Source organism: Astyanax mexicanus, chromosome 15 (genome assembly GCF_023375975.1).
Source record: "Astyanax mexicanus isolate ESR-SI-001 chromosome 15, AstMex3_surface, whole genome shotgun sequence".
NCBI lineage: Eukaryota > Metazoa > Chordata > Actinopteri > Characiformes > Acestrorhamphidae > Astyanax > Astyanax mexicanus.
Genome location: NC_064422.1, coordinates 15,712,553 through 15,740,341, shown reverse-complemented (window position 1 = coordinate 15,740,341; position 27,789 = coordinate 15,712,553). Strand labels below are relative to the sequence as shown.

Genomic DNA, 27,789 nt, shown 5'->3' with positions numbered 1-27,789 from the left:
TGTTTTTTATAATGGTAAGGCTGTGTATCTTAGTAACCCAGTAAACACACACAGCAGCAGCAGCAGGATTACAGACTTCAGGAGAACACGGACTGAAGGGAAAAGAAATAAAAGAAGAGGTGAGATTTATATTCATGCATTTTCTGATGTTCTGCAGACTAAAGGAACCAATTAGTGCATTTTCTGATTGGGACTGTTCCTCATAGAGTAGTAGCTCAGGGCTTAATAGCCCTGGTTACATTCAGGTCCTGGATAAACTTTAAATCTCTTAAGTATTCTTAAAATTTTCCTAATCTTTTCTACGTTTTCTAAAATACTAAACACAAACCCCCAAAAAAATCCTCCCAAAAATAAGTTGCCTCGATAGATTTTTTGACTCATAGCAAAAGTCACTATGTTTGGAGGAACAACCCTGATTTTAAAATGACATCTTTAATAAAACACAATTATTTGGGGAAGAAGTTGTGGCTCTTATATGAGATTAGTTATTAATTTTAAACTAATTGTGGTGATACTTGTTTTGTAGCACCATTATTTTAAGCTAAGTGTAAAAATGTTGTATTTTTTCTACTATAAGGCGCACTTAAAATCCTTTAATTTACCCAAAAATTGCCTGTGTGCCTTTTAATTTGGTGCACCTTATGTAGAAATTTTTACCAGTCAGGTTGTAAGGAGCAGTAAAGCCACTCCAATGAAGTAAGTGTTATACAGGAGTTTCAGTTTAGTTCTCCAGCAGTATTAGCATTAGCCGCTAACTGTGCTAAATGCTAGCTAGCTCTTTTGCCTTTCACAGGTGAGTTTTACTGGCTTGTAGCCTGCTCCTAACCCCGGCTAGCACTGCTGGAGAAGAATTAGCATTACCTGCAAACCGCGCCAAGCACTATCTATTTTGCCTTTCAGAGGTGAGTTTTATCAACCTGTCGCCTGCTGCTAACCTTGGCTAGCACTCCTGGAGAAGTATTAGAATTAGCTGCTAACCGTGCTAAGCGCTAGCTCCTTTGCCATCCAGAGGTGAGTATATTGGGCAGTAGCCTGCATATTTACAGTGTAAAAACAAGCTATGCGGAACGAACCGCTAGCTAATATCACCCTGGCTTACCGGAACACTCAGAGTTCCTCAGAGTAGCTCTGTCGGGCAGCATTAATGTTAATACTGCTGCTTAGTGGAATTCTGGAAATCTAAACTTACAGTAAATAAATGGAAGCACTTTACTCACTCAATAAAACAGGTTTCAGTAGAGAAATCTGTGTAAATTACCATCCAGCGCTTGCTTGACTTAACAAAAAAATTGGTTAATTACAGTTTTGTTTGCTTAGTTTAGCTTTACTGCTGAATTAGGAAGGAAACATGGTGACACTCTTGTTCCTGACTAGTGTCGCTTAATGTGCATTATAATCCAGCGTGCCTAATGTATGAAAACAGACCAGAAAATTATGGTCTCACATTTGTGCTAACGATAAGGTAATTAATTTACACACAGAAAATGTTGAAACACACTGGTTATTTTTTTTCACCTGTTATTTTTGCACCCCTGACTTTTGACATTGATGTGACGCCAAAGAAAATAGATGTTTATTGATAGTGCCCTCTTATAATCTGGTGCACCTTACAGTGTCTAGTTGTAGTAACTTTAAATGATATAGTTAATACTAAAAGTTAATGTCCAGGCTTGCCAAGGGCTACCTCCCTTGGAAATGTAATTAATTTAAAGCTGATGTCAGTATGTTTTGGGATTTAGGGCCCTCTCTGGTGAGAATGAGTATGTGGGAGAATCATTTTAAACTGGGCGGGTGTGATGTGGTCTCTTCAGAGCAAATGAATCCGATTCCAGGTTATGTTCAGTCAACTATTAGAATACATAACTGACTATCAAAGAGAAATTAGCCATGGTGGGCAAAACTGCACACTGATGGCCATTATACACATAAATTAGGCTGGGAAGCAGGTAGGTGCATGGATTAATATGGTGCTACATTATTTAAGTAAAATGTACTAACATTCTGCAAATAAAATATAAGTTAAAATATTAAAGTCAAATGCACTCTGTTGGAAAAAATGACTAAAAGCCTTTAATGTGCAAGTAATTTATTATTTATTTTATTTTTTTAGTTTTTCCTGTATTTATTTATTTATTTATTTTTATTATGATTTTTTCTTTCTTTCTTAAAATTGATTATTTTATTTTATTTTATTATTATTATTTTTAATTTGGCTTCAATGTTTTTAAATTTACTTGCCATTAAAGGCTTTTAGTCATTTTTCCCAACAGAGTGCCTTTGACTCTTTTTTTTCATATTTCAATTTTTGCTCGGCGTTGAAAGAGCAGCTGTTGGAAAGATCATTTATTTATTTTCATTTATTTACTTTTTTTAATATAAGTTAATTGTCTGAAAGGTTTAAAATGACAAATTGACAAAAAATGAATAATTATTATATTATGAAATAAATAAAAAGTTCTAATGTTATGTAGGAAAGAAGTAATGTTACCTCATGTGTCCTATATGATCAGTGGAGCTAAAATGAAAAATTCAACAGTTATTTGTAGGAACATGAAAGTGGTCATAATATTCTCACATGGCGGCGTAAAAGGCTAAAAAAGACTGCCTTAATTAATAACAGCACCAGAACCCTGCTTTAGAAAATGTTTCCGAGAATATATATAGAAGGTTTCATCGTAGACAAGAACAACCTTTGTTTTCCTAATAAACTATGTTTATGCATGAGATCTACAAGTGTGAAGAGCTATTGAACTGGTAACAAAAAATACCCCGTAACACCCACAGACCTGATTGTACAATCATTGTTAATTAGAGAGCTAACTGTGACACTTGCGTGGCACGCCTCAGAGTATACAGAATACAGTATGTGTGCGCTCGAAGAGCATACGTCAGCAAAAATGCTATGTATAGTACTATAAAGATTACAATGACTTGTAACAATAGTTGAAGACATTTAAATGTTATATACAGCAGATCCGTTTACAAGAGATTTACTACTATAGCAGTAAAATAAGATTTTTTTTAACATAAAAAAATGTTTACTGCAAACTTGAGTTACTAGACTTTTGGTTATTATGCCTAAATTGTATGTTCGTTTGATAATTTGATATTTTTTGTTATAACATGTGGGTTGTCAGGGTATGAAATATATTTGCATTTAGTACTCAGTCAACACAGAGTCAGCAGCTCAGAAAATGATGCTTGCTCTTACAGCCTACAACAGTGTTTCTCAACCAGGGTGCCGCGGCACCCTGGGGTGCCGTCTGGCTTCATCGGGGGTGCCATCAAAATATTGCGCATCACCTGCATATTTCCTTTCCAGAGTCAGCGCGTGTCGGGGTGTGTCCCAATTCACAGGCAGCATACTCTGGAGGATGCGACCCACAGAGATAGGCGGTGTATTACTGCGCAGCTGTGACGCAATCTGTCTTCGAATACAGTCTCCGAAGGATGCGGCCCCTAAATTGGGACACACTGTAAAGTTTTTCCCCCACGCGATGCACTGCGAGAGTAGTGTGAAGCGCTCAAGCTCGCATGGAACGTTTTTTTTAAAAGAAGACTGCAGGTTCAGATAACTCTGAATCGGAGCCATTAACTTCTTCATCCAGTGGCAGTGAGTGTAGCAGAGTATTTCACTCGTTTGAAAAGTCTGCAGGTTTCGCGCTAATTGTAAATAACAACCCACCCCCCTTCTCACCTGAAATAAAATATTCCGCCAGCAACTCTCCTCGTTCTCACCTGAAGTATTGCGCCAGCAACCCCCACCCCCCCGCCCCCCATTTGTACACTGGGGTGCCTTGAGATTTTGCATACTTTTAAAGGGTGTCGTGATAGAAAAAATGTTGAGAAACGCTGGCCTACAACACAGAGACCAGTATCATATAATATGTGATCTACAGTTTAACCTAAAGTGGTCTGGGGTAATCAATACACACTGATTATTTAAGTTTATCATAGATAAGAACTTGCTAAAACTGTAGAGGGTTCTTTGCGCAGATTGATTTAGAACATGTCCGTGTGTCTTTAGTATCATGTGGACACCTTGTGTGGCTTGAAATGTGCAAAAGGCATGTACTAATTCTCTTAGAGAATTCTCTAATTCTCTAATTAATCATGGGTGTGTTTTGGGCGTAACATGAAATAAACTATCAGTTAGTGTGTGACTTGCTGTTCCCTTTTAAAAGCCGTGTGTGCTCTGACTTTGGCACGTTCATATCTTAACAATGCAGCGCTTTGTGAGGATACTGACCTGCATGTTTTTTTATGCTGTGAAGGTACAATAAAAGCCGGGTTTGCGCTCCGCAGCATGCATCGGTTTGTGTGTGTGTTTAACGAGAGTTTAATGTGCATGTCTGCATGCAGCATGCATGGGGCATCTATAGGAATGGACTCTGATGATTGACTGTTGTCTAGGTTCAATTTAGTCAGTGGCATACCTGTGGTTCTTGCCGCTAAAATAGCAACATGCCAGAAATTTACCTGGACACCACATTTCCAGACCACTGCGCCCATCAGTGTGGATATATTTCTAAATTTTGACGTTATTTTAATGGCAAGGCATGAAACTAGACTGTTAACGGGGTGTAAGGTAGCAAAATGCATTGTGACGCTCCTTGTGTAAGGAGTACGATAGGACACTTAGGCTCATTGCTGCACATGAACCCAATTTTAAATGGCTCTTTATTGAACCCTGATAAGACATCATAGAGAAGAATCTATGGAGTGAATTTTGTGCCAAAATTCTAAACCAAAAAATAAAACCCGTAATCATAATGTAAAGAATCAAAAGTAAAACCTGTATGTTGCAAACTCAAAAGAGACAAAATTTATAGCAAATATATATATTTTTAAATATACTTGGTTACTTTATTATCTTTAGCAGTTATTTGAAAATTATTTCAGTTTGGATTTCGCCAGTCTTTGCTTTTATTTGTGTGTTTTTGTGAATTTTCTGTGGATTTTGTTTTTCACTAAAGACTTTTGCTTCTGAAATTTCTCATTTGCTTCTGCTTCAGTTTTTTGCTTTTGAGTTTTGGCACAGGTGGGTGGGGCTTAGAAGAAGGCATCCCCCTTGAATCTCCATTGGTCAGCTGGTTTTGGACTGACAGGTATCCTGAACACTCGTCTGAGACTGGCCACGCCCACCCCGCAAGCTTCAAGCGCTCTTTTAAACACGGAGAGCGAACAGCTTCCAGTGCACAACAGCAGCAGATACTTTTACAATTAAATTTCATACAAACGTTATGTTTAATCTTCTATTTATTCTGTAAGCAAGTGTTTTACTCCATTAAGAAGCTCACGTTAGCGAGATGTGCTAAATAAAACCTGTTTACTCCGCCGTGTTTTGAAGAACGCTTGAAGCTGCGGGGTGGGCGTGGTCAGTCTCAGATGCGGGTTCAGGGAACCAGCAATTAGTCCAAAACCAGCTGACCAATGGAGATTCAAGTGAAACTGTGCCAAAATTTTGAAGCAAAAAACTGAAGCAGAAGCAAATGAGATATTCCAGAAGCAAAACTCACAAAAACACAAAAATAAAAGCAAAGACAGTCAAAATCCAATCAGAAATATTTTTTTAATAAATGCAAAGAATAATAAAGTAACCAAGTAGATTTAAAAATATATATTTGCTATATATTTAGAATTATTTTTGAATTTGCAACATACAATTTTTCCTTTAGATTTTTAAAATTTAGATTGCAGCTTTTTTTTTTGTTACGTAAAACCTTTGCCACAAAATTCACTCCATAAAAATCTTTTAGCTTTTTGATAAATGTTATGAGTTATAACTGACTCAAATAAGTGACTCATAACAGTAGCACCCTTTTCGTGGACCTTTTGATGGACCTATTAAAAGTTTTAAGAATTTAACCTAAGGCTCCTTCAAATCATATCTTTTTTAGTAGAAAATTGATTCTATATGGAATCAAAGAGAGTTCTTCTATGGCATCCCTTAAATATCTCTTCATAGCCCCTTTCTAATTAAATATACACTAACATGGTGTGTGGGTGTCATCTGTTCTGCAGGTGATGGAGGTTTCTGAGGAAGTGAAGGGGCGTGCGTCCATCTCTCAGAGCGCACCAAACAAACCCTCATTCCTGAGTCCGGCTCAGTTCATCACCGACCTCAGCAGAGTGACCAGCAGAGGCAGCACTCGCTTCGGCTTTCTCAGCCACAACTCCTTCTTCTCCAGACACAACCCCCACCCCCACCGAGTCACACACATCTCAGGTGGGCTTCTCCACACAACAGAAACAGTGGTACCCCTGATCATTTTCATGATTTACCTTCATAAATCGTTGGTTGTTCAGATCAGCAATTTCAGTTAAATGTATCATATAGCAGAAGAACACAGTGATATTTGAGAAGTTTCCTAAGCCTCCTAAATGCTTGCTATAGCTTCCGATGAGAGTCTGGCTTCTGTTTGAAGGTATTTTGGATCATTCTTCTTTCCAAAACATCTCCAGTTCAGTCAGGTTTGATTCAGGTTCCTGAGCATAAACAGCTCACTTTAAATCACACCACAGATTTTAATAATATATTAATATTCAGGTCTGGGGTCTGAGATGATCACTCCAGAACGTTGTACTTGTTCCTCTGCATGAATTTAGTAGATTTAGAGCAGTGTTTAGTGTTTAGGGTCGTTGTCTTGTTGAAGTATCCAGCCCCAGCTCAACTTCAACTTTCTCACTGATTCTTCAACATTGTTCTCAAGAATCTGCTAATATTGATTAAAATCCATGCAACCCTCAACTTTAACAAGATTCCCAGAACCTGCACTGATCACGCAGCCCCACAGCATGATGAACCACCACCAAATTTTACTGTGGGGATCAGTAAAGTGTTTGTGTTGGAATGCTGTGTTCTTTTTCCCCATTCATAAATAACCACCTTCAACTCAATTTTAGCTTCAGCAGTCCACACACAGCACCTTATTCCAACATAAAGCTGACTTGTGACTGACATGTTCTTTAGCTTTAGCATACCTCAAGCGACTCTGTTTGTGGCGACTCTGTTCTGTGCTTAGAAAAGGCTTCTTCTGCATTACTCTCCCATACAGCCTCTCTTTGTGTAAAGTGCGCAGAGTAGGTGAATGATGCACAGTGACTCCATCTGCAGTAAGATAATGATGTTGTAGGTGTTTGGAGCTCTGGAGGTCTGTGAGTTGATTATGACTGTTCTCACCATCCTTCTCCTCTGCTTATCTGAGATTTCCCTTTTCCTTCCACTTCGGGTTTTAACTAGAACTATGCCTGTGGTCTCACAGTGGAAACTCATAGCTTTTTGTATCCTTCTCCTAAACCATGATGCTGAACAGTATTTGTTTTCAGGTCAATTGAGAGTTGTGTTTTAAGGGCTCCCATGTTGCTGCTCTTCAGAGAAGATGCAAAAAGGAGAAAAACTTGCAATTGGCTCCTTAACCCTTTCTCATAATTAGATTCACCCGTGTATGAAGGGACAATATGCTTACCAAACAAATGTTGTGTTCCAATAATTTGTGCTTATTGTATTCAAATTAATAAAATGACAAGGGTGTCCAAATTTATGCATCTGCCAAATTTTGTTTAAAGAATTATTGCACAATTTCTGTAATTCCTATAAACTTCTTTTACTTCTCAAATATTACTGTGTTTCTCTGCTGTATGATATATTTAACTGAAATTGCTGATCCAAACAACCAATGACAGGGAAAATCCTGAAAAATTATCAGAGGTTCCCAAACTTTTTCATACCATTATACTCCACTATACTCTACAACACTGGAGTCCACAGAGAGCTTTTTAATACAGTTTAATACGGCAAATAATTTTAAAATCTAAACATTAGCTTAGCTTTAGCAGATCTGGCCTGTTAGTTCTAATGGCTTCAATGTAGAAAATGTCCTGTCATAGTTAATTACAGACTTGGTTACTTAAAGTATTAAATTTTTATTCAGATTTAATTAATAGTTGATAGATTAAAGCATTTACTTTTTACTTTTTCTTTACTTTAGAAAGCAAATGAGAAAAACAGCAACAGTGTAATGAAAATAAGTCCACCATTTCCAGCATTTCCACCATTCAGCCAGTATTTAATCAGCTCCTCTCCTGTGTATAGACACTGATGTGGTGCAGATTAAATGTGGTGGAGAATGCGGGATCTCCAAAGGGTTCCTCAAATAATTAGGCTAAAATTACCACTCAGTCCAGTCTGTGATAAATTACACTATTCCTGTGGTTTGGTTGCTGATGGGTTTTAATTTAGAGCTGGGGTATCTCTGTTTCTGTCCCAGAGTGATTCTCATGAACTGTCTGGAAGCATCCAATTCTGGACAACTGCTAGCAAGCCAATCAGAATCATGATAACAGGCTTTGTGTTTTGTGTAATAGGAGCAGTAAGTGGTTAGGGAAGTAACTTCTGCTGCAGAAACTTCTCAGTTTTTATAGACCAGTGAAAAGTACCTAGTACCTGAAGTACAAAAATTGTTGTCAATAAACTGTGAAAATGGCAGTAGCATGATTATGAGCAGAGAGTATACATACCAGTAGTTCAACAATAGTGGAACAAACTAGGGCTGCATGATATATCGTTTAAGCATCGTCATTGCGATGTGTGCATGCACAATAGTAACATTGCAGGACATGCGATATCACTTAAGGCAATTGAATCAAACACGTCATGTTGCAATGTTTTGATTCTTGAAACAAGAAGTGTGAGGTGGAGGGGGAGTGCGAGGGGGGGGGGCAGGAGTGAACAGGAGGTACCCTGCATGGCCTCCATCCACATGGCTAGACAAGTGCTTTTAAACAAACAGGTCGAAAGCAGTGCACTTCAATCCAGCACAGTTTTGCGCAGGCTCAGCGTTCTCTGCGCTGACTCAGCTCTAGATCGGTCCAGACGCAAGACAGTGCACGGATAAGGGTGGGGCTGGTGATGTCATAGGCCCTGCATTGTTTAATATCGCTATGTATATTGTCGAAAAAAGAAATCATTTGCAACGTAAAATTATTCCAAAATCCTCCTGAGACCCGGACTTTTGCTTGGTGTGCATTATAAGTAGGACCTAAAAGTATAAAAACTAATTTTTGTCTTTGTACAAGAAGTCATTTTCGTCATTTGCCCATGTTTCTGCCTGGATTGGCTGTAGAAACTTTTAACTGGGATTCCTGACACCTTGTTTTCCATCAGTTAAGTGTAATGTTGCCATGTAAGAACTAGATGTTATGGGCAGTGTCTCCATATGAGGCCAAAGGTCAACATAAAATATATATCATGGTGTAGAGAAGCAGAAAAGTAATGTCCACATACGAGGACGCAGGGTCTCAAGAGGATATACCAAACACACAATTTATATACGAAGGGGCTAGGCTTACAGGGATAGTTAGTGACAGGTAATCCAGCAGAATAAAAGGGCAAGACAAAAGAGTAGTCAATAATACCCAAAAAGGTCGGCAACAGAAAACAAACAATAAATAGGGCAAGGCAAGAGAGTGGTCAAAAATACAAAATTGATTGGTAATAAAGTCAAAAACAAAGAGTATGTGTTGTACAGCTAGTTAACTTGATCCAATACTTGGCGATGACCAGAGAAAACAGAGGGGTATTTATACAACATAGGGGGACGCCGTAGCATCATTTGACTAGCAGAGTCAGGAAAGTCCGGTGAGAGTGCATGCTGGGAATTGGAGTCTTTGTTTTGTAATTCAGGAATAGGAATAAAGACATTTTAGCCTCTGTGTGCTGAATGGGTGAAATTCAGTCTTTGTGTGTGTAGAGGGGGGTTCAATTCAGTTTGTGTGAGTGTGTTGGGTGGGTTTCAGCTCTGTCTCTGTGCGTTGAGGAGTCTGACTGCCTGGTGGATGAAGCTGTTGCAGAGTCTAGTAGTGTAGGCTCGGATGCTCCTGTATGGCGATGAACAGAAAAAAACAGAGGGGTATTTATACAACATAGGGGGACGCCGTAGCATCATTTGACTAGCAGAGTCAGGAAAGTCCGGTGAGAGTGCATGCTGGGAATTGGAGTCTCTGTTTTGTGATTCAGAGTCCAGAGCAGGCAAATTGACTGCATCAGGACTGACAGGCATCCTGCAGCATATTTACCCGCAGATGTTGCGGCTCAGTTGGCACAACGTCTGGCAGGATTAAAGTGCTCATCATAAGACCTTCATACTCAAACCAGACTGTTGTTGGAACCCAAACAGAACAGGGATTTGTCAACTAGGACAATATTGTTTCAGTTTGTAGCAGTCCATAAACTGTTTTGTTGCTCATTATGCCAACGTCTGTCAGTTGGACAATATGTCTTCAAGTGTGTTGTAGAGGCATGCCTAACAATCAACCATCTCTAACCAAGAGGTACACTGCCCAAAATTAACCGTGTGTTATACCTCTGTTCCATCCGGCTCATAAGAGCTGGTCCTTTAGGGCAGATCATCGCTTTTTACACATTTTCCCTCAAAGTATAGATTAAAAAAACAACAACTTTCTCTGTTGGAAACTCCACCAGCTGTCCTCCCTCAGAACTGTCCTCCCTGTTTAATCCTGAATCAAAGTTTTCCCATCCCGCTCAGTTCAATGTTTTCCTACTCCAGCCTGTCTGATTCAGCTCTCCAGCTCATTACAGGCCTACATGAGGTTCAAATGGAGGTGCCTGAGCAGAAAAACAGGGAATCTCTGAACATGCTGCTCTCTGTATTACAGAACCGACAGAACCGTCCCACTCCAGCTGGGATGACAGCACAGGAAATTACCCAGCACGCCACACTACACATCAAACAGCCCGCTAATGAGCACGCAGAGCTCTAATCAACTTTCTGACCACAAAACATTTCAGAAAGCAATTATCTGAACCTACAAAGCGTGGAAACGAGACTTGTTCATGAACAACAACACAAACAGTAACAATCTGAATCTGAGCGCATTCTTTCTTAACAGTGAAGAGATTACAATGATAAAACCACAATCATTATCACTGTCCGGAGAAACCCAATGAACCCCAAAAGAACTTCACAGGAGGAGAATTTATAATGTTGATTTTTAAGCTCCAAAGGAGTTCCTTCCTCTTAGGGTGCTTTTCCACCAAAAGAACTGTGCTTATTGAACCAGTTCTGGTCAGGCCTATAAAAACCATGGGGCTTTTTAGCAAACCAGCCCATTTTTCCACCAGTTTTTGGGAAATGGCAAAACTCCACATCATACATCATCAGATTGTTTGATAGCAGCGGTGCTCCTGTACAAACAGACACAACCACAGATGTCGTCACAATTTGCGCTGTAGAAACTAGTAGGAACCTACTTTTGTTGGTAGAAACGCAGCGAACAATTTCAAAATCATGAACCAGAACAGTGCTGGTATTAGTGGTTCTTCCTTATGCTCTGTTTGTGTCTTGATTCCTCTTGATGATTCTTCCTCATGCTTGTATGGAGGTTCTCTCTTCGAGTTTTGGTTTCTCTTTGGGGCTCTTCACCATTCTTTAAAGGAAGATGAGTTTTTGAGACTACTACAGAGATTCTCTTTTTGAATCTTGACTCTTTTTGCTTTGTTCTTCATGCTACGAAAGAGATTTTCTGTGTGAGTCTTGATTCCTCTTGGCGGTTTTTACTCATGTTCTTAGGGAGGTTCCCTGTTTGAGTCTTGGTTCCTTTTAATGGCTGTTCATTTTCTTAGGAAACCGAGTCTTATGCAACTAATGAGTGCATGTGTGAAAACACTCTTAGGAAGGTTTTTTAGGGAGTCTTGGTTCCTCTTAACAATTTTTTTCATGCTATTAGGGTGGTTTTCTGTTTGAGCCTAGATTCCTCTTCGTGGTTCTTCCTCATGTTCTTAGGGAGGTTTTCTGTTTTAGTCATTCATGTCTGTTCTTAGGAACATTCTTACAGAATCAGAATCGTATGCAACTAATAAGTGCAGGTGTGAAACACTCTTAGGAAGGTTCTCTTTTTAAGTCTTGGTTCCACTTAAGAATCTTCTTGCTATTAGGAAAGTTTTTCTGTTTCATGGCAGTTCTTCCTGTTTGTAGAATAATTCATAGAGAGCCTTAGGCAACTAAAGAGTACAGGTGTGAAAACAGTCTTAGGAATGTTCTCTTTTTAAGTAGTGATTCCTTTTTGCTGTTGTTCTTCATGCTACGAAAGAGATTTTCTGTTTGAGCTGTGAATCCTCTTTTTGCCTCCTTTACATGCTCCCTTCATTCCTAACCAATTTTATGTCACACGTTTTTAGAACGTTTCAAGAATAGTATTTTTGTAGCGTTACAGGCTAACCTTCTTGCAATCTTTAAAAATAAATGTTGAATGTTCTTATAACCTTTATTGTAAGCTGGGTTGTTCTTGCTGGTCGACCGGCTTGGTGATGCTAGTTGACAAGCAAATCTTGGTTCCTCTTTGTGATTCCTCTACATGCTCTCTTTTTAATTATTGGTTCCTCCTTGTGATTCTTTCTCATGTTCTTAGGGAGGTTCTCTGGTTCCTTATCATGGCTGTTCATGTTCTTAGGAAACCAAGTCTTATGCAACTAAAGAGTGCAGGTATGAAAACACTCTTAGGAAGTTTTTTTAATCTTGGTTCCTCTTAACAATTTTACTTCATGCTTGTAGGACGGTTTTACTATTTGAGTCTTGATTCCTCTTGGCGTTTTTACTCCTGTTCTTAGGGAGGTTCCCTGTTTGAGTCTTGGCCCTTTTTATTGGCATGTTCATGTTCTACGGAACCAGAGTCTTATGCAACTAAAGTTCTCTGTGTCTGTGCCGGGCTCCTCTGAGCTCAAACCAGACTCTGTAAGTTTTCCGAGGTGACCACGACCAACACTCGCGAGAACTGCGATCTGCTTTCCGACCTTTAGTTCTAACAGTTCTACAAAGACTACTGGTTCATTCTTTACAAACTTACAGACACTCTGGCAGAAGCTGGAAAGAGACCAAATATGTCTGTGAAAGCCAAAAAACGAGAAAGAGAAACTAATCGGCATGAAACATTTATTACACTCTACAACTGTAGGGGGAGCCCACAAGCACAAAATCTCAATCCTACCTAGTGGAGCTTTAAGTGTTAATTCCTTTTTGCTGTTGTTCTTCATGATACGAAAGAGATTTATGATGCTAACCATTATGTTGCACATTTTCAGAATGTTCCTGGAACATTATTTCTATAACGTTTAGGGCTATCCTTCCTAAACCCTTTTTAAAACGTTGCTAAATGTTCTTAGAACGTTCCTTGTTAGCTGGGTTGTTCTTGCTGGTCGACCAGCTTGGTAATGCTGGTTGACAAGCTTTGTCTTGCTGGCCATACTGGTTGTTAAACTTGCTTGTAAACCAGTTCAACCATCCAACAAATACATACCTTATACTGGGCAAGAGCTACACTGGTCAACCAGCTTGACCAACTTGACCAGACTGAGCTAAATTGAGGACTAGAGTGTAATCTCCAATGTAAGCTGTAATTGCACTTAATTATGTTAAGCTAACTATGTAATTATTTTTAAACAAATGTGTTCATTTAAAAATACTAAGTACTAAGTAAATACCAAATACTTAGTAGTTTTAAAGTATTTTCATGTAATTATATGTAAAATAATGTAGGTTATATGTTTTCAGACTGTGTAAACTGTAAATCCAGTGAAGGATAGAATAGCTGAGGCTAAAGCCAGACACAGTATTCCCAAACTGTCCATCAGTCATGAAACACATGGCATTGAGAAATGATGTGAGGCCCAAGGCAATGGACTATCTGTCAGAGTGACACACACACAGGAACACACTCCTCCGCAGGCCATGCTGACAAACCGGACCCAATCAGGCTCTGCACATGTCCGAGAGAACCACTTCACATTCGAATAGAAATAATAAGGGATTACATTAGGAGAGGACGAGCATTCAGAGTAATTAACACTGCCAACCAGCAGCAGAGCTAATAATGCAGCGGCACTGTGCCAGCCTTACCCACAGCTCTCTAATTACCCTGACCCTCACTGTGCTGGAGATTTCTACCAGCCAATTAAACTCACAAACACACTCCAGAAGTTTCTGGACAGCTGTTTCTCCAGCACCTCTTCACAAGCCAAATGTATTAACAGGGATCCTGTATTTACTCTTCTGGGAAGACTTGACACTATGTGTGTATATACTGTATATTCAGCGTGAGGGCATGACTGATGTATCCTTCATGGTCATTGGTTACCCACAATTCTCTGTGCATGTGCAGCACAAATGGGAAAAACGGCACCACGAAAATGTAAGTCTTGTTAAACTGTTCCATAAGTGTGACCAATAGGCTACTGAAAAGGTTAATTCATAGTACAGTCCAGTCCTACTGAAGATCTGCCCCCTACTTAGACTGCAGCCAATGTCAGAACCAGTCAGTTCAGGAACAGCTTCTTTTCTATATATATATTCTTTGATTTTGATTTTATCACCATGATCACAGCCATCAAACCAAGCTGAACTGCTTGAATTTTTGTACCAGGAGTGGCATAAAGTTCTCCAAAAGCAGTGTGTAAGACTAGTGGAGGGGAACATGCCAAGATGCATGAAAACTGTGGTTAAAAACCAGGGTTATTCCACGAAATATTGATTTCTGAGCTCTTAAAACTTTATGAATATGAACTTATGTTCTTTGGATTATTTGAGGTCTGAAAGCTCTGCATCTTTTTTTTGTTATTTCAGCCATTTCTCATTTTCTGCAAATAAATGCTCTAAATGACAACATTAGTGTTTGGAATTTGGGAGAAATGTTGTCTGTAGTTTATAGAATAAAACAACAATTCAGTTCATTTTACTCAAACATATACCTATAAATAGCAAAACCGGAGAAACTGATTCAGAAACTGAAGTGGTATCTTAATATTTTACACATATATTCTACATTTACTGCTCATATATTGAACATATATTTCGTATGTATCTATGTCTAGACCTTGACTTGAATTTCATGATATTTTTCTCTCTGCTTATGGTCAAGTCCATCAATAATTGTATGCTGCATTGGACTCAAGGCAGCAAAGCAGCCACAAACTATAATATGTCCACCACCATGCTTAACAGTTTTATTGAATTCTCCCAATTGTTCTGACGTACCCATGGGCTAGTGCAAACTTAGGATTTAAATGACTGTTTTTTTGTAAGAATATGGGAGTTCCTCTGTACTATCTTGCCATGCACACATTGCATAACACGAACATATTACATAACATGATCATATTACTTAATGCAAGCGAGGCCTCCAGGTCCATAGATCCGAAGTTATTTCATTTTAATTGCTGCACCACTGGAGTTATTTCAGCTATACAAACACTAAGTTTTCTTGTCACTCTGGTGCTGAGTTTCCTGTGTTTGTATTTCAGCAGCCTCACAGTGGATTGACGGAGGCCAAACTCATTATAAATGACTTTGTAACCTTTTTCAGTCTGTTGGGCTTCGATAACTTCTTTTGGATGTTTTCAGAAATCTCTTTTGTTCAAAGCATGGAACACTTCCATAAACCTGCTGCGAGGGCTGGCTTTTAGATTGAAGTGTGTGTTCTTGAAACACCTGAACAAAACATTGTTTTCCAAGTTTTGTTGTTTGGTCCTTTTACATATTTTGCAAGTTTCTGAAAAATGGCAAGTGTTCTTTACATTTAGTTAAATCCAACAGAAATGGTCCAAATGGTCCAGTATGGGGTTAAAATCCTCCACACATTTTTATCTATCCTTCTACATTCATATGAAAAAGTTTGGGCACCCCTATTAATCTTAATCATTTCTTGTTCTAAATATTTGGGTGTTTGCAACAGCCATTTCAGTTTGATGGACACAGTAATATTTCAGGATTGAAATGAGGTTTATTGTACTAACAGAAAATGTGCAATATGCATTAAACCAAAATTTGACCGGTGCAAAAGTATGGGCACCCTTATCATTTTATTGATTTGAATACTCCTAACTACTTTTACTTACTTACTGAAGCACAAAATTTGTTTGATAACCTCATTGAGCTTTGAACTTCATAGCCAGGTGTATCCAATCATGAGAAAAGGTATTTAAGGTGGCCAATTGCAAGTTGTTCTCCTATTTGAATCTCCTCTGAAGAGTGAGAGAGAGAGATGGGCTCATCAAACTCTCAAATGATCTAACAACAAAGATTGTTCAACATAGTTGTTCAGGGGAAGGATACAAAAAGTTGTCTCAGAGATTTAACCTGTCAGTTTCCACTGTGAGGAACATAGTAAGGAAATGGAAGACCACAGGGACAGTTCTTGTTAAGCCCAGAAGTGGCAGGCCAAGAAAAATATCAGAAAGGCAGAGAAGAAGAATGGTGAGAACAGTCAAGGACAATCCACAGACCACCTCCAAAGAGCTGCAGCATCATCTTGCTGCAGATGGTGTCACTGTGCATCGGTCAACAATACAGCGCACTTTGCACAAGGAGAAGCTGTATGGAAGAGTGATGCGAAAGAAGCCATTGCTGCACGCACGCCACAAACAGTATGCAAAAGCAAAAGTTATGCAAAAGCACACCTCAGGCGACTCTGTTTGTGGCGTGCGTGCAGAAATCACTAAAACAGGTGAGCGATACTCCAGAACCAGCTGTAACATGTTTTAACATTTACCCTCTTTATTATGAAGTGAAATAAATGGGTGTTTCTGGTTGGTTGTCGCCTCAATGAGGGCAGGTAGTTAGTTGATTAGTTAGTTGTTAGTTGATTATTTGGGTCAGGTGTTGTAATTAGTATAAATGACCGTAATTAATTACAAAACCTGCAGAGAAGGGCTGCTGAACTGAGAGCTATTTTCTCTTATTATCTGCCTTTTAAAGCTCTAATACAGACCACACTGCTCAACATTACACTGCTCAACATTACTGAAAGAGTTTTCACCTGTTTAAATGCTTTAATGATCCTCTGTGAAGAAGCATAATAATCCAAAACTCGATCTGACCGGAGTTCGCTGTTGTTATGCAGAATCGAGTCTGGGGTCATTTCCAGATGCTGTGCTGTGACGTCAGTAAAGCATTAGCATTTTTCTAGTTACTACCCTTAAACGATCTCGTGATTCAGAGGATGCAGTGATATTTAGGAGGTAAATGTAACACAGAATGTGACAGAGGACAGTTTTTGTAAAGCCCATTTAAATTCCCCATTCACTTGAACCGCTTAGACACAGAACCCCAAATATGGGCATAAACAACTTGGCGCCGACTACAAAATGACGGCACGACTTCAGAGGTCTATACACGTTTCCACAAGTACATGAGTGTGATGGTTCATTTCAGATGCTTCCAAGCCCAAAGAAACATAATTACAGCTTCTGTTTTGCACGGTATAGTAGCACAGTGGTATTGTTAAATGTACAGTAACTCTGTATTTGTATTGCAGAGCTTTGTAGAGTAAAGTGATCTCTTGTTCATGTGGTTCTATCAGTTCTATTGTTGAATAACGGTTCAGTCCCAATTTCTTGAATGGTTTAATGATATTATGGGCTGCAGAGGAAGAAATATGCAAATCCCTTTCAATGTTTCTTTGAGGAACATTGTTCTTAAACTTTCACAAGAACTGCAGTACTTTCTGCAGAGAAATGAATGTATGTAAGCAGTTCGCATCACCGGCTGAAGGCAGAGAAGTGTGAGTGTGTGTGTGTGTGTGTGTGTGTGTGATCGTGCTGAGTGTGCTGGAGTATGTGTGTGTATAGATGAGTTGTGCAGTGCTGAAGCCCTCCTCCCTCTATGTGTGTGTGTGTGTGTGTGTGTGTGTGAGACTGAAGTATGCCGTTGCTTTGACTCATCATTTGGAAAGCTTACTGTACAAAGAGTTTGAAGTATTAGCCACTACTTTTACAGTGTATTATTAATTCTGGCTATAAATGTGCTCTGGTTGTGCTTACACTGGCTTGCAAAAGTGTTCATACCTCTTGAACTTTTCTATCTTTTGTCACTTTATAATCACACATTTAAATGTATTTTATTGAGATTTTAAGTGATACATCAACACAAAGTAGCACATGATTGCAAAGTGGAACGAAAATGATACATGGTTTTCAAAATTTGAATCACATAAAAATCTAAAAACTTACAGAACAGAAGCTCAGTAGTATTTAGGTCAGAACTTTGACTGGGCCATTCTAATACATCAATATTCTTTGATCTAAATAATTCCACTGTAGCTCTGGCTGTATGTTTAGGGTCATTGTCTTTGGTGGAAGGTAAATCTCCTTCCTTGTCTTAAGTCTTTTGCAGCTTTGAACAGATTTTCTTCCAGGATTGCCCTGCATTTATCTTCATTCGTACTCCCACCAACTCTGACCAGCTTCCCCATTTCTTTCAACAGTGGTTTTCATCTTGCCACTCTACCATAGAGGCCAGATTTGTGGAGTGCATGACTTATAGTTGTCCTGTGGACAGATTCTCCCACCTGAGTTGCGGATTTCTGCAGCTCCTCCAGAGTGACCATGGTTCTCTTGGCCTCTTGGGATGTTTTTATATCCAAACCCTGCTTTAAACTTTTCCACAACTTTATCTCTGACCTGTATGGTGAATTCCTTGGTCTTCATTTTGGTGTTTGTTCACTAGTGTTCTCTAACAAACCACTGCAAACTAACTTACACACAGCTGGACTCTATTAACTAATTAAGGCAACTAAGGCAGTTGATTACACTGGATTTTATTTAGGCACTTTAGATTGAGTGGTTGAATACTTTTTTAGATTTGTATTTGATTAAAATGTAAAAAAAAAAAAACAGGCTATATTTTTGTTCCTATTAACAATTAAGTGCTACTTTGTGTTGGTCTGTAAATTAAAAGGTCAATAAAGTGCATGAATGTTTGTGGCTTTGGCTTTTTAATAGTGTATTTTAAATTGTAGGCCTAAATAAAGATGTAAAATGTTGTAATCATCTCTGCAGGTCTGAATGGTAGTCCTGTGTGTGCGGTGAATGATGACTGGTTCGCCAACACGCCGCTCTGCCCACATCCGCTCATCAAGAGCCAGCTACCAGCTTCTGGAAACCAGCCCCACCCCATCAGCTACACCCCAGCCAGTGGAGCCAGCGGATCCCGGCATGGCACAGGTGAGTCAATGTCTCTTCTTGAAACCTCTATCTGGTTTCAGGTGTGATTTTTGTATTGCCCACACCTGTTACTTGCCACAGGCGAGTTGAAATGAGCATCACATGCTTGAATCAAAGTTATTGAACCCCAATTTTGAAAAGGCGCCAAAGATTTTGTTCCAATACACATAAAAGAATTAAACATGTGTATGAAACACATGGGTAATTGCAATCATTTTCTAGTTACATGCACGCTAAAGAATGCTGCAGTGACCTGTGGGATATGTGTGTGGGCTCTCCTGCTTTGAGTCACTTGTCTGTTTCTGTGGATAATTCTAACCAGAGACTGCCAGTCACAATCATTACCACCAACTGCACTGTCCACTGTGGGTGGTAACAATTTATGTTGAATGTTTTTTTATCATGATGGAGACAACCAATTAATCAGTGTGCAAAGGCTCCATAATCAGTGACGATATCAGTATATTGTTTAATATTTTTCATGGTGTGGGTCTCATGAGGTCTTACAGCCAGTGGCCCTACCAGGACAATACTCATCCACATACTGCTGCCATCTTAAGATCTTGCATTAAAGACACAGATACTATGGCACGGCCAGCCACATCTCTAGATCTATCCTGATTGAAAGTATATGGGATGATACTGAATGCACAATCAACACTCCACCCCTACAGCAAAAACTTCAGGAACTGTGTGAGAATATTCAAACTGGAAGGTATGGATTATCGCAGAACTCCATTAGGAACCTCTACAAGTTCATGCTGAGATTTCTGGCATGTTGCGTTATACAATGTGCTACATACTGTGTGCATGAACATTACGAACTACTGTACGTCTGAATGTATAGCTCAATATATAAAGGGTTTGGACAATGAAACTGAAACACCTGTCATTTTAGTGTGGGAGGTTTCATGGCTAAACTGGACCAGCCTGATGGCCAGTCCTCATTAATTGCACATTGCACCAGTAAGATCAGAGTTTTAAGGTTTAATTAGCAGAGTAAGAGCACAGTTTTGCTCAAAATATTGCAATGCGCACAACATTATGGGTGACATACCAGAGTTCAAAAGAGCACAAATTGTTGGTGCACGTCTTGCTGGCGCATCTGTGACCAAGACAACAAGTCTTTGTGATGTATCAAGAGCCACGGTATCCAGGGTAATATCAGCACACCACCAAGAAGGACGAACCACATCCAACAGGATTAACTGTGGACGCTGTAAGAGGAAGCTGTCTGAAAGGGATGTTCGGGTGCTAACCCGGATTGTATCCAAAAAAACATAAAACCACGGCTGCCCAAATCACGGCAGAATTCAATGTGCACCTCAACTCTCCTGTTTCCACCAGAACCGTCCGTCACCACAATAAATTATTGTGGTCTAAAACCAGGTGTTTTAGTTTCATTGTCCAAACCCTGTATATACAAAAGTTGCCCATATCAATCAAAAACTTTTTTTGCAACCATTGTGTTGGCGATGAGTGTACCTACTGCTCTCTCGTGGCTTTTGGCATGTGAGTGTAAATAGTCATTCTTCTCCCCCACAGCACTGCTATCAGAAGCGTGGCAGGAAGAGCTGAAGGACCTGGCAACCAAAGTCAGCCTCTCTGCTGCAGGTCCGAGTCGAGGAGATGATGGCGAGGTAGAGTAAATAGCAGATGTTCCTGAACCACGTTGTGTTCACAGCCAGATACTTCAGCGCTCCATGATGAGTAATGGCGTTGATGTAACAGTGCTGAGAGGCTGAGTAATGAGGCACTCATGGGGGCTTATGGTGGGCTTAAATCAGATTAAAAACCTCTAAGAATTTATTAAAGCTAGAATCCAATGTCTGAGTTTATACTGGGAACTGTTCTTCAGTGCTGAAATTAGATTTTTAGGTGTATTATTGAGCTTCACCTTCCTGATGTTCAGTTAGAGACTGTAGCCCATCTGCTGATTTCCAGTTTGTGATTACTAGCCTTTAGACCTTGAGCAATGGCCAGGTTCCGGATGTTCTGTATGGACAGGTTTAGCAGAGATGGGTATTCAAGTTAGTGTACAATAAATACTGCGGTCCAAATTCCAAACATTGAAGTGAGCTGTCTGCCATGGGGGTTGCCATGCCAGGTTGAGGACACTAATCTTACCCAAACAAGAACAAGATGAGTTCAAACACTTTTGCAATGGCAGATAGCAGTGTATGATCAGTATAATCACATTTTTATCTAAATTGATTCAATATAGAATCAAACTTTGTTTTTCTGTCTGCTCTAACTGATAGCAGTTCAGGTTAGCATGTTGTAACATGATGTTAGTGTTAGCCAGCACTAATCTGGATTACTTTACCTATCTCAAAAACTCGATGCCCTAATAACCCAGATGCATGTGAACCACAGGACTTTAAAATGCCCATCCCTTCTTGTGTCTTAAATAGGGCTGCCACAAACGATTATTTTTATAGTCGACTAATCACCGATTATTTTTTATGATTAGTCGACTAATCGGATCATACGTTAATTGAATATAAAACACAGTTTATCACAATAGAATGCAGCTGCTATTATACAACCAACATTAGATTTCAGCTATATGCTAACTAAAAATAAAAACAATTAAAATCATAGTTCATTAAACCTTTAATGAAATATGCAGCTTGTTGTAACAGACAATTATTTTACTGTTTAGCATAAAGTGTAAACAACTGTGTAAAATAAGGATAAGGCACTGGCATTTATGAAACATCTCAACCGTGAGGTTGTTTGAACTATTATGAAAAAAAAAGTATATTAATAAAAAATGCCTCTCTGTCCAGATATTGTGTACATTACCATACACAGGGCAGCGGTCTGCACAGATCTGATTGGCAGAGGAGAGCGTTTGGTGATTTTACACCACACATGACTGATCTGTGAGTTTACTGCACCGAAAAGCACTGAAAACAGAAGCTGTCAGAATGAAATCCTTCTCTGTAGTTTATCGGTTTGGGACGGCATTTGTGACAACGTCTGGGTCCGGATCCGGATCGCAGTCCGCCTATTAGTGACCTCTGTTTTAAAGCTATCAAAATGAGTAAGTTAAGTACTAAGTTAACGCTCTGTTTACGCTAATTTTAGCAGCTAAATAGCAATTTAGCTTCTTCGTCATTTAATCAGCCACAACATGCCTCCTTTTCAGGTGCTCGTGCATCGCGGTTGTGCTGCCGAGGAAGGCAAGTTCTTCATTGCAGATATTGCATTGCACGCGTTTCACTTTTATTTTCTTGGTGATCCCACACTTTTGAGTTCTGTAGCGGGGTAGCCATGAAACCAGTGCCTGTCTGTATAATGTCCTGAGATGTCGTCCACTACCTACCCCGGTTTCCACTACTGCGCATGTGCGTCCAGGACAGAAAGGCAGTCGCAGCAGTTTGGAGAGAAAAACAAAGAAAAAAAAAAAAAAACGACTAATCGACTATTAAATTAGTCGTCGACTATTTTAATAGTCGACATAATCGTGACTAGTCGACTAATCGTGGCAGCCCTAGTCTTAAATAGTGAAAATAAGCAGCTCAGCATTTGTCTTGTAGTCATCTTAGATCACTGAACCTAAAGACTCGTGACCTGACTTGATATCTACACTAAAGACTTTTGACTTGATTTGGACCCTAGACTAAAGACTTGTGGTTTGACTTAAACTCTAGACTAAAGACTTGTGGTTTGACTTGAACTTTAGACTAAAGACTTGTTCCTTGACCTAAACTCTAGACTAAAGACTCATGACTTGAATTAAACTCTAGACTAAAGACTTGTGATTTGATTAAACTCTAGACTAAAGACTGATGACTTGAATTGAATTCTAGTCTAAAGACTTGTGAGTTGATTAAACTCTAGACTAAAGATTCGTGACCTGATTTGAACACTAGACTAAAGACTTGTGTCCTGACTTGAACTCTAGACTAAAGACTTGTTTCCTGACTTGGACTCTATACTAAATACTCTTGACTTGAATTGAACTCTAGACTAAAGAGTTGTGATTTGATTAAACTCTTAACTAAAGACTCATGACTTGACTTAAACTCTAGACTAAAGTCTCATGACTTGACTTAAACTCTAGACTAAAAACTCAAGATTTGAATTGAACTCTAGTCTAAAGACTTGTGGTTTGACTTGGACTCTAGACTAAAGACTTCTGACTTGATTTGGACTCTAGACTAAAGACTCGTGATTTGACTTGAACTCTAGACTAAAGACTTGGTCCTTGACTTAAACTTTAGACTAAAGACTTGTGACCTGACTTATCTCTAGACTAAAAACTTGTGACCTGACTTAAACTCTAGACTAAAGACTTGTGTCCTGACTTGGACTCTAGACTAAAGACTCGTGACCTGACTTAAACTCTAGACTAAAGACTCGTGACCTGACTTAAACTCTAGACTTAAGACTCGTGACCTGACTTAAACTCTAGACTAAAGACTCGTGACCTGACTTAAACTCTAGTCTAAAGACTCGTGACCTGACTTGGACTCTAGAGTAAAGACTCATGACTTGAATTGAACTTGAATAGACTAAAGACTTGTGATTTGATTAAACTCTAGTCTAAAGACTTGTGATTTGATTAAATTCTAGACTAAAGACTTCTGACCTGAGTTGGACTCTAGGCTAAAGACTCATGAATGGACTTGAACTCTGAATTAAAGACTTGTGACTTGATGCAGACTCCAGCCTAAAAGTAATTATCTCTAATATAGTGGATGGATGTTGTGTTCTGTATAGTTCCAGAGATGAGGAATATAAGCAGCTCGATATTCATTTTGAAGACCTCTCTGATCACTGAGCCTAAGCACTTGTGACTTGACTTGACAACAACTTTAGTCTAGAGTCCAGGGCAATTCAGGTGTTTTTTTGTCTAGAATCCAAGTCAAGTCAGGGGTCTTTAGATTAGAGTCCAAGTCTAGTGAGGAGCCTTTAGTTTAGAGTCCAAATCTAGTCAGGAGCCTTTGGTTTAGACTCCAAATCAGGAGTCTTTAGGACTCATGAATTGACTTGGGCTCTAATCTTAAGACTCATGACTTGAAGCGAACTCTAGACTAAAGACTAATGACTTGACTTAGGCTCTAGACTAAAGCCACTTTAAACTGTAGTCCACTTCAGGACCTTTTGAACAGTGAGTGAAAAAACAAAGTACTTGTCTCTATTCTAATGTATGGTGATTGTGTTGTGTTCTGTAGAGATCTAGAGATGAGGATCCCCCTCGTAGGAAGACTCAGTACTCGGCTCAGACAGGCCGGATCATCCCTTCATCCTCTTGGGGCACAAAACGCAGAGATACTGCAACTGGACACAGACGCCCAGCCACACACAGATCACAGCCTACCAGCCTGGATGGACAGGAACTCAGGGTAATACACCTGAACTGCCCTGACCATACCTTTTTTAACTATCTTCTGACTTACCTCTACATATACAGTATTCTGAATTGTATCATGCACCAGTATACTTCTTTACCTCTTACACAGTCTTACACATGCACCTTAACACAACACACTTTTTTCTCACCTTCTCAATGACGCTCCTGAGCACACCTGTCCTCTAACTGATGTCCCTGAACACTTGTTCCTGTCTCAGTCCTTGTGTTCTGTGTGCAGAATGACCTTGTGCTGCTGTAAATAGCCATTATTAAAGGCTTGGCCTGCGCTGTTCACTCCACTCATTACTCTAAACTCTCCCCAGTGACACTCCTGCGGTCAGACCTTCCCCTCCACAGTCCACTATACAACAATTTATCAGGCTCTTGAGGAAGCAGGGCGGGGAAAGTTGGGAGAGCCAAATTAATGACCAGCAATCCCAGAGCTCTTCCTCAGAACGCTGCTCAGTTTTACACAGCCGGAATTTTATTCCCATCAATGTCTCTATTGATTTTCCACTTTTTTAGTATCTATCCAGAGTCACACAAGTTGGACTAAAAGCCACGTCTTAAAACTGTTAAAATTGTTTTGATACTTTTTTAAACCGAAAAAAATCAAAGGTAAAAACAAATTGTTCAGGGCTCAGTGTCACACCCCCAAGGACAAATAGCCTTTTCCTTTCTTATTCAAGGAGAAATAAAGCAGATCTCACTGCTGTTTTAATGAAAGATCACTGATTCCTTCATTTGTCCTTTTAAACCAAAGAGAAGATCAATAGAACTGTCAGAACTTCTGGAGACAAATGATAAGAAGATAAGGTGTCTTTTTCTTCTCTTAAAGATGGCAGAACAATCTTTACACTGCAAAAAATGTATCTCAGCAAGTAAAATCCTATGAAATACAGTCTAAATATTGAAAAAAAAAATTTTAATAATATAAGAGGAATTAACCTATTTTTAATGATTCTTAGAGATTGTATCTACTAAAAGTGTCTTTTGTTCTATTGGCTGATATTTTGGTTAGAAACAATAAAAGTAATCTTGCAAACAATCACAATGATCCTCTAGTTAAATAAGAGCCTTTAAATAGATGAAATTACTTGAAACAGCTGCAATCGTAAATTAAAAAAAGTAGTGTGTGGTCGGGCATTTTCCTGCTGAAAAATGCTAAAAACTGCCCTATAAACTATCAAAATAAAGTGTTAACAATGATCAATTTCTCTCTCTCTCTCTCTCTCTTTTCTTCTCTCTCTCTTTTCTTCTCTCTCTCTCTCTCTCTCTCTCTCTCTCAGGTGTTGGAGTTGCTGTGTCAGATCCTGCAGACTGATTCATTATCTCTGGTACAGCAGTGGCTGTTGCTGGCTGGAGACAGAGGTGAGCACCAGAAACCACCAACATTCAGGAATTCTCAATAACTTAGAGCCACTTCATCAATTTATCTTTTCTAGCGCCACCACATTGTTGGTGTAATTATTGATTTGTAATAAAGCAGCCAGTAAATAGAAGCATACTTTTGGTAGGTGTTTCCAATAAAGTGGCCACCAGTGAGTAAAAGGTAGGAGGTAGTTAGGTGTTTCTAATAAAGTGGCCAGTAAGTGGAAGCCCTATATAGGAATGTGTTTTTAATAAAGTGGCCACCAGTGAGTAGAAGCACAAGGTAGGTATGTGTTTCTAATAAAGCGGCCACCTGTAAGGGGAAATACAATTAGGTAGGTGTTTCTAATAAAGTGGCCATCTGTGAGTGGAAATACAATTAGGTAGGTGTTTCTAATAAAGTGGCCACCTGTGAGTGGAAACACAATTAGGTAGGTGTTTCTAATAAAGTGGCCACCAGTGAGTGGAAGCACAGTTTAGGTAGGTGTTTCTAATAAAGTGGCCACCAACATGTGGAAGCTCTTGAAATCGTGGTAGATGTTTCTAATAAAGTGGCCAGTAGAAGAACAGTGTGGGTGGGTGTTTCCAATAAAGTGGCCACCAGTAAGTGCAAGGAGAAGCTAGGTGGGTGTTTTTTAATGAACTGGTCAGTCATTCAAAGCACAAGTTAAGTACGTGTTTCTAATAAAGTGGCCAGCGAAGGGAAATACATGTAAGGTAGGTAGGTGTTTGAAATAAAGTGGCCACCAGAATGTGAAATCACAAGTTAAATAGGTGTTTCTAAGAAAGTGTCCACCAGTAAGATGAAACATAATTTTGGTTGGTGTTTCTAATAAAGTGGCCATCGAGTGGAAGCACTAGATAGGAATGTGTTTCAAATAATGTGGCCAGTGAGTGAAATCATAAATAAATTAGTGTTTCCAAAAAAGTGGCCAGTGAGTGGAAGCAGAAGTTAGGTACCGGTAGGTGTTTCTAATAAAGTGGCCAGTGAGTGGAAGCACTAGATAGGAATGTGTTTCTAATAAAGTGGCCAGTGAGTGGAAGCTCTAGATAGGAATGTGTTTCTAATAAAGTGGCCAGTGAGTGGAAGCACTAGATAGGAATGTGTTTCTAATAAAGTGGCCAGTGAGTGGAAGCTCTAGATAGGAATGTGTTTCTAATAAAGTGGCCAGTGAGTGGAAGCACTAGATAGGAATGTGTTTCTAATAAAGTGGCCAGTGAGTGAAATAATAAATTAATTAGTGTTTCTAATAAAGTGGCCAGCGAGTTAAATCATAAATTAATTAGTGTTTCTAATAAAGTGGCCAGTAGGTAGATGTTTCTGATTAAGTAGGTGTTACCAGTTAAGCAGTCGCCAGTGAAGGAAACTACAAGCTAGGAATGTGTTTCTAATAAAGCGGCCAGCAGTGAGTGGAAACACAATTTAGGTAGGTGTTTCTAATAAAGTGGCCACCTGTGAGTAGAAACACAATTAGGTTGGTGTTTCTAATAAAGTGGCCACCAATAAGTGAAAACACAAGTTAGGTAGGTGTTTCTAATAAAGTGGCCAAGCACAAGGCAGGGAATGTGTCACTTGATGAGTACTCGTTATATAAGGCTAATCTGTTATGTATTAAATTTTTTTAAATGATATCACAGACTGTTCTAACAGGTATCATAATAATTAGTATGGTTTCTGTTCCGACATGCACACATATATTAAATTATTACATAACTGGAGCTGGAGATATGAGGAAGCTCAGTCATCTCACATCCAGAACATCCACATCTTACAGGGTATAATTATTCTGATAATTATAACATAATTAATTATGCGCATTGGTGAGGAAAGGATTAGCTGTAGAAACAGCGATTAGCCTGTAGATGAAATTTCCTGTAATGAGGGTTTAAGTGTAAAATCTGACCTATGGATGTTCTTTTGACCCGCACTTTAAACTTAATGCTCAACTGTAATGAAGCAGTTTTGCAAAAGTATTGAGACACCTGCTCATTTAGTGCTTCTTTTGAAATCAATGGTAATAAAAGAGTTTATCCTGTTTTT

General features: G+C 39.2%; 1 protein-coding gene across 1 annotated transcript in view; it reads left to right on the top strand.

The window, feature by feature from the left end:
- Window positions 1–27,789, top strand: part of tbata (thymus, brain and testes associated) — a 39,752-nt gene continuing 11,963 nt past the window's right edge. Inside the window, exons 1-6 of the mRNA XM_022669067.2 lie at window positions 1–119; window positions 6,025–6,229; window positions 18,848–19,012; window positions 20,558–20,652; window positions 24,199–24,369; window positions 25,667–25,748. Of these exons, the coding sequence (XP_022524788.1) occupies window positions 6,028–6,229; window positions 18,848–19,012; window positions 20,558–20,652; window positions 24,199–24,369; window positions 25,667–25,748 (715 nt within the window). The 5' untranslated portion in view covers window positions 1–119; window positions 6,025–6,027. The remainder of the gene's footprint in view (window positions 120–6,024; window positions 6,230–18,847; window positions 19,013–20,557; window positions 20,653–24,198; window positions 24,370–25,666; window positions 25,749–27,789) is intronic.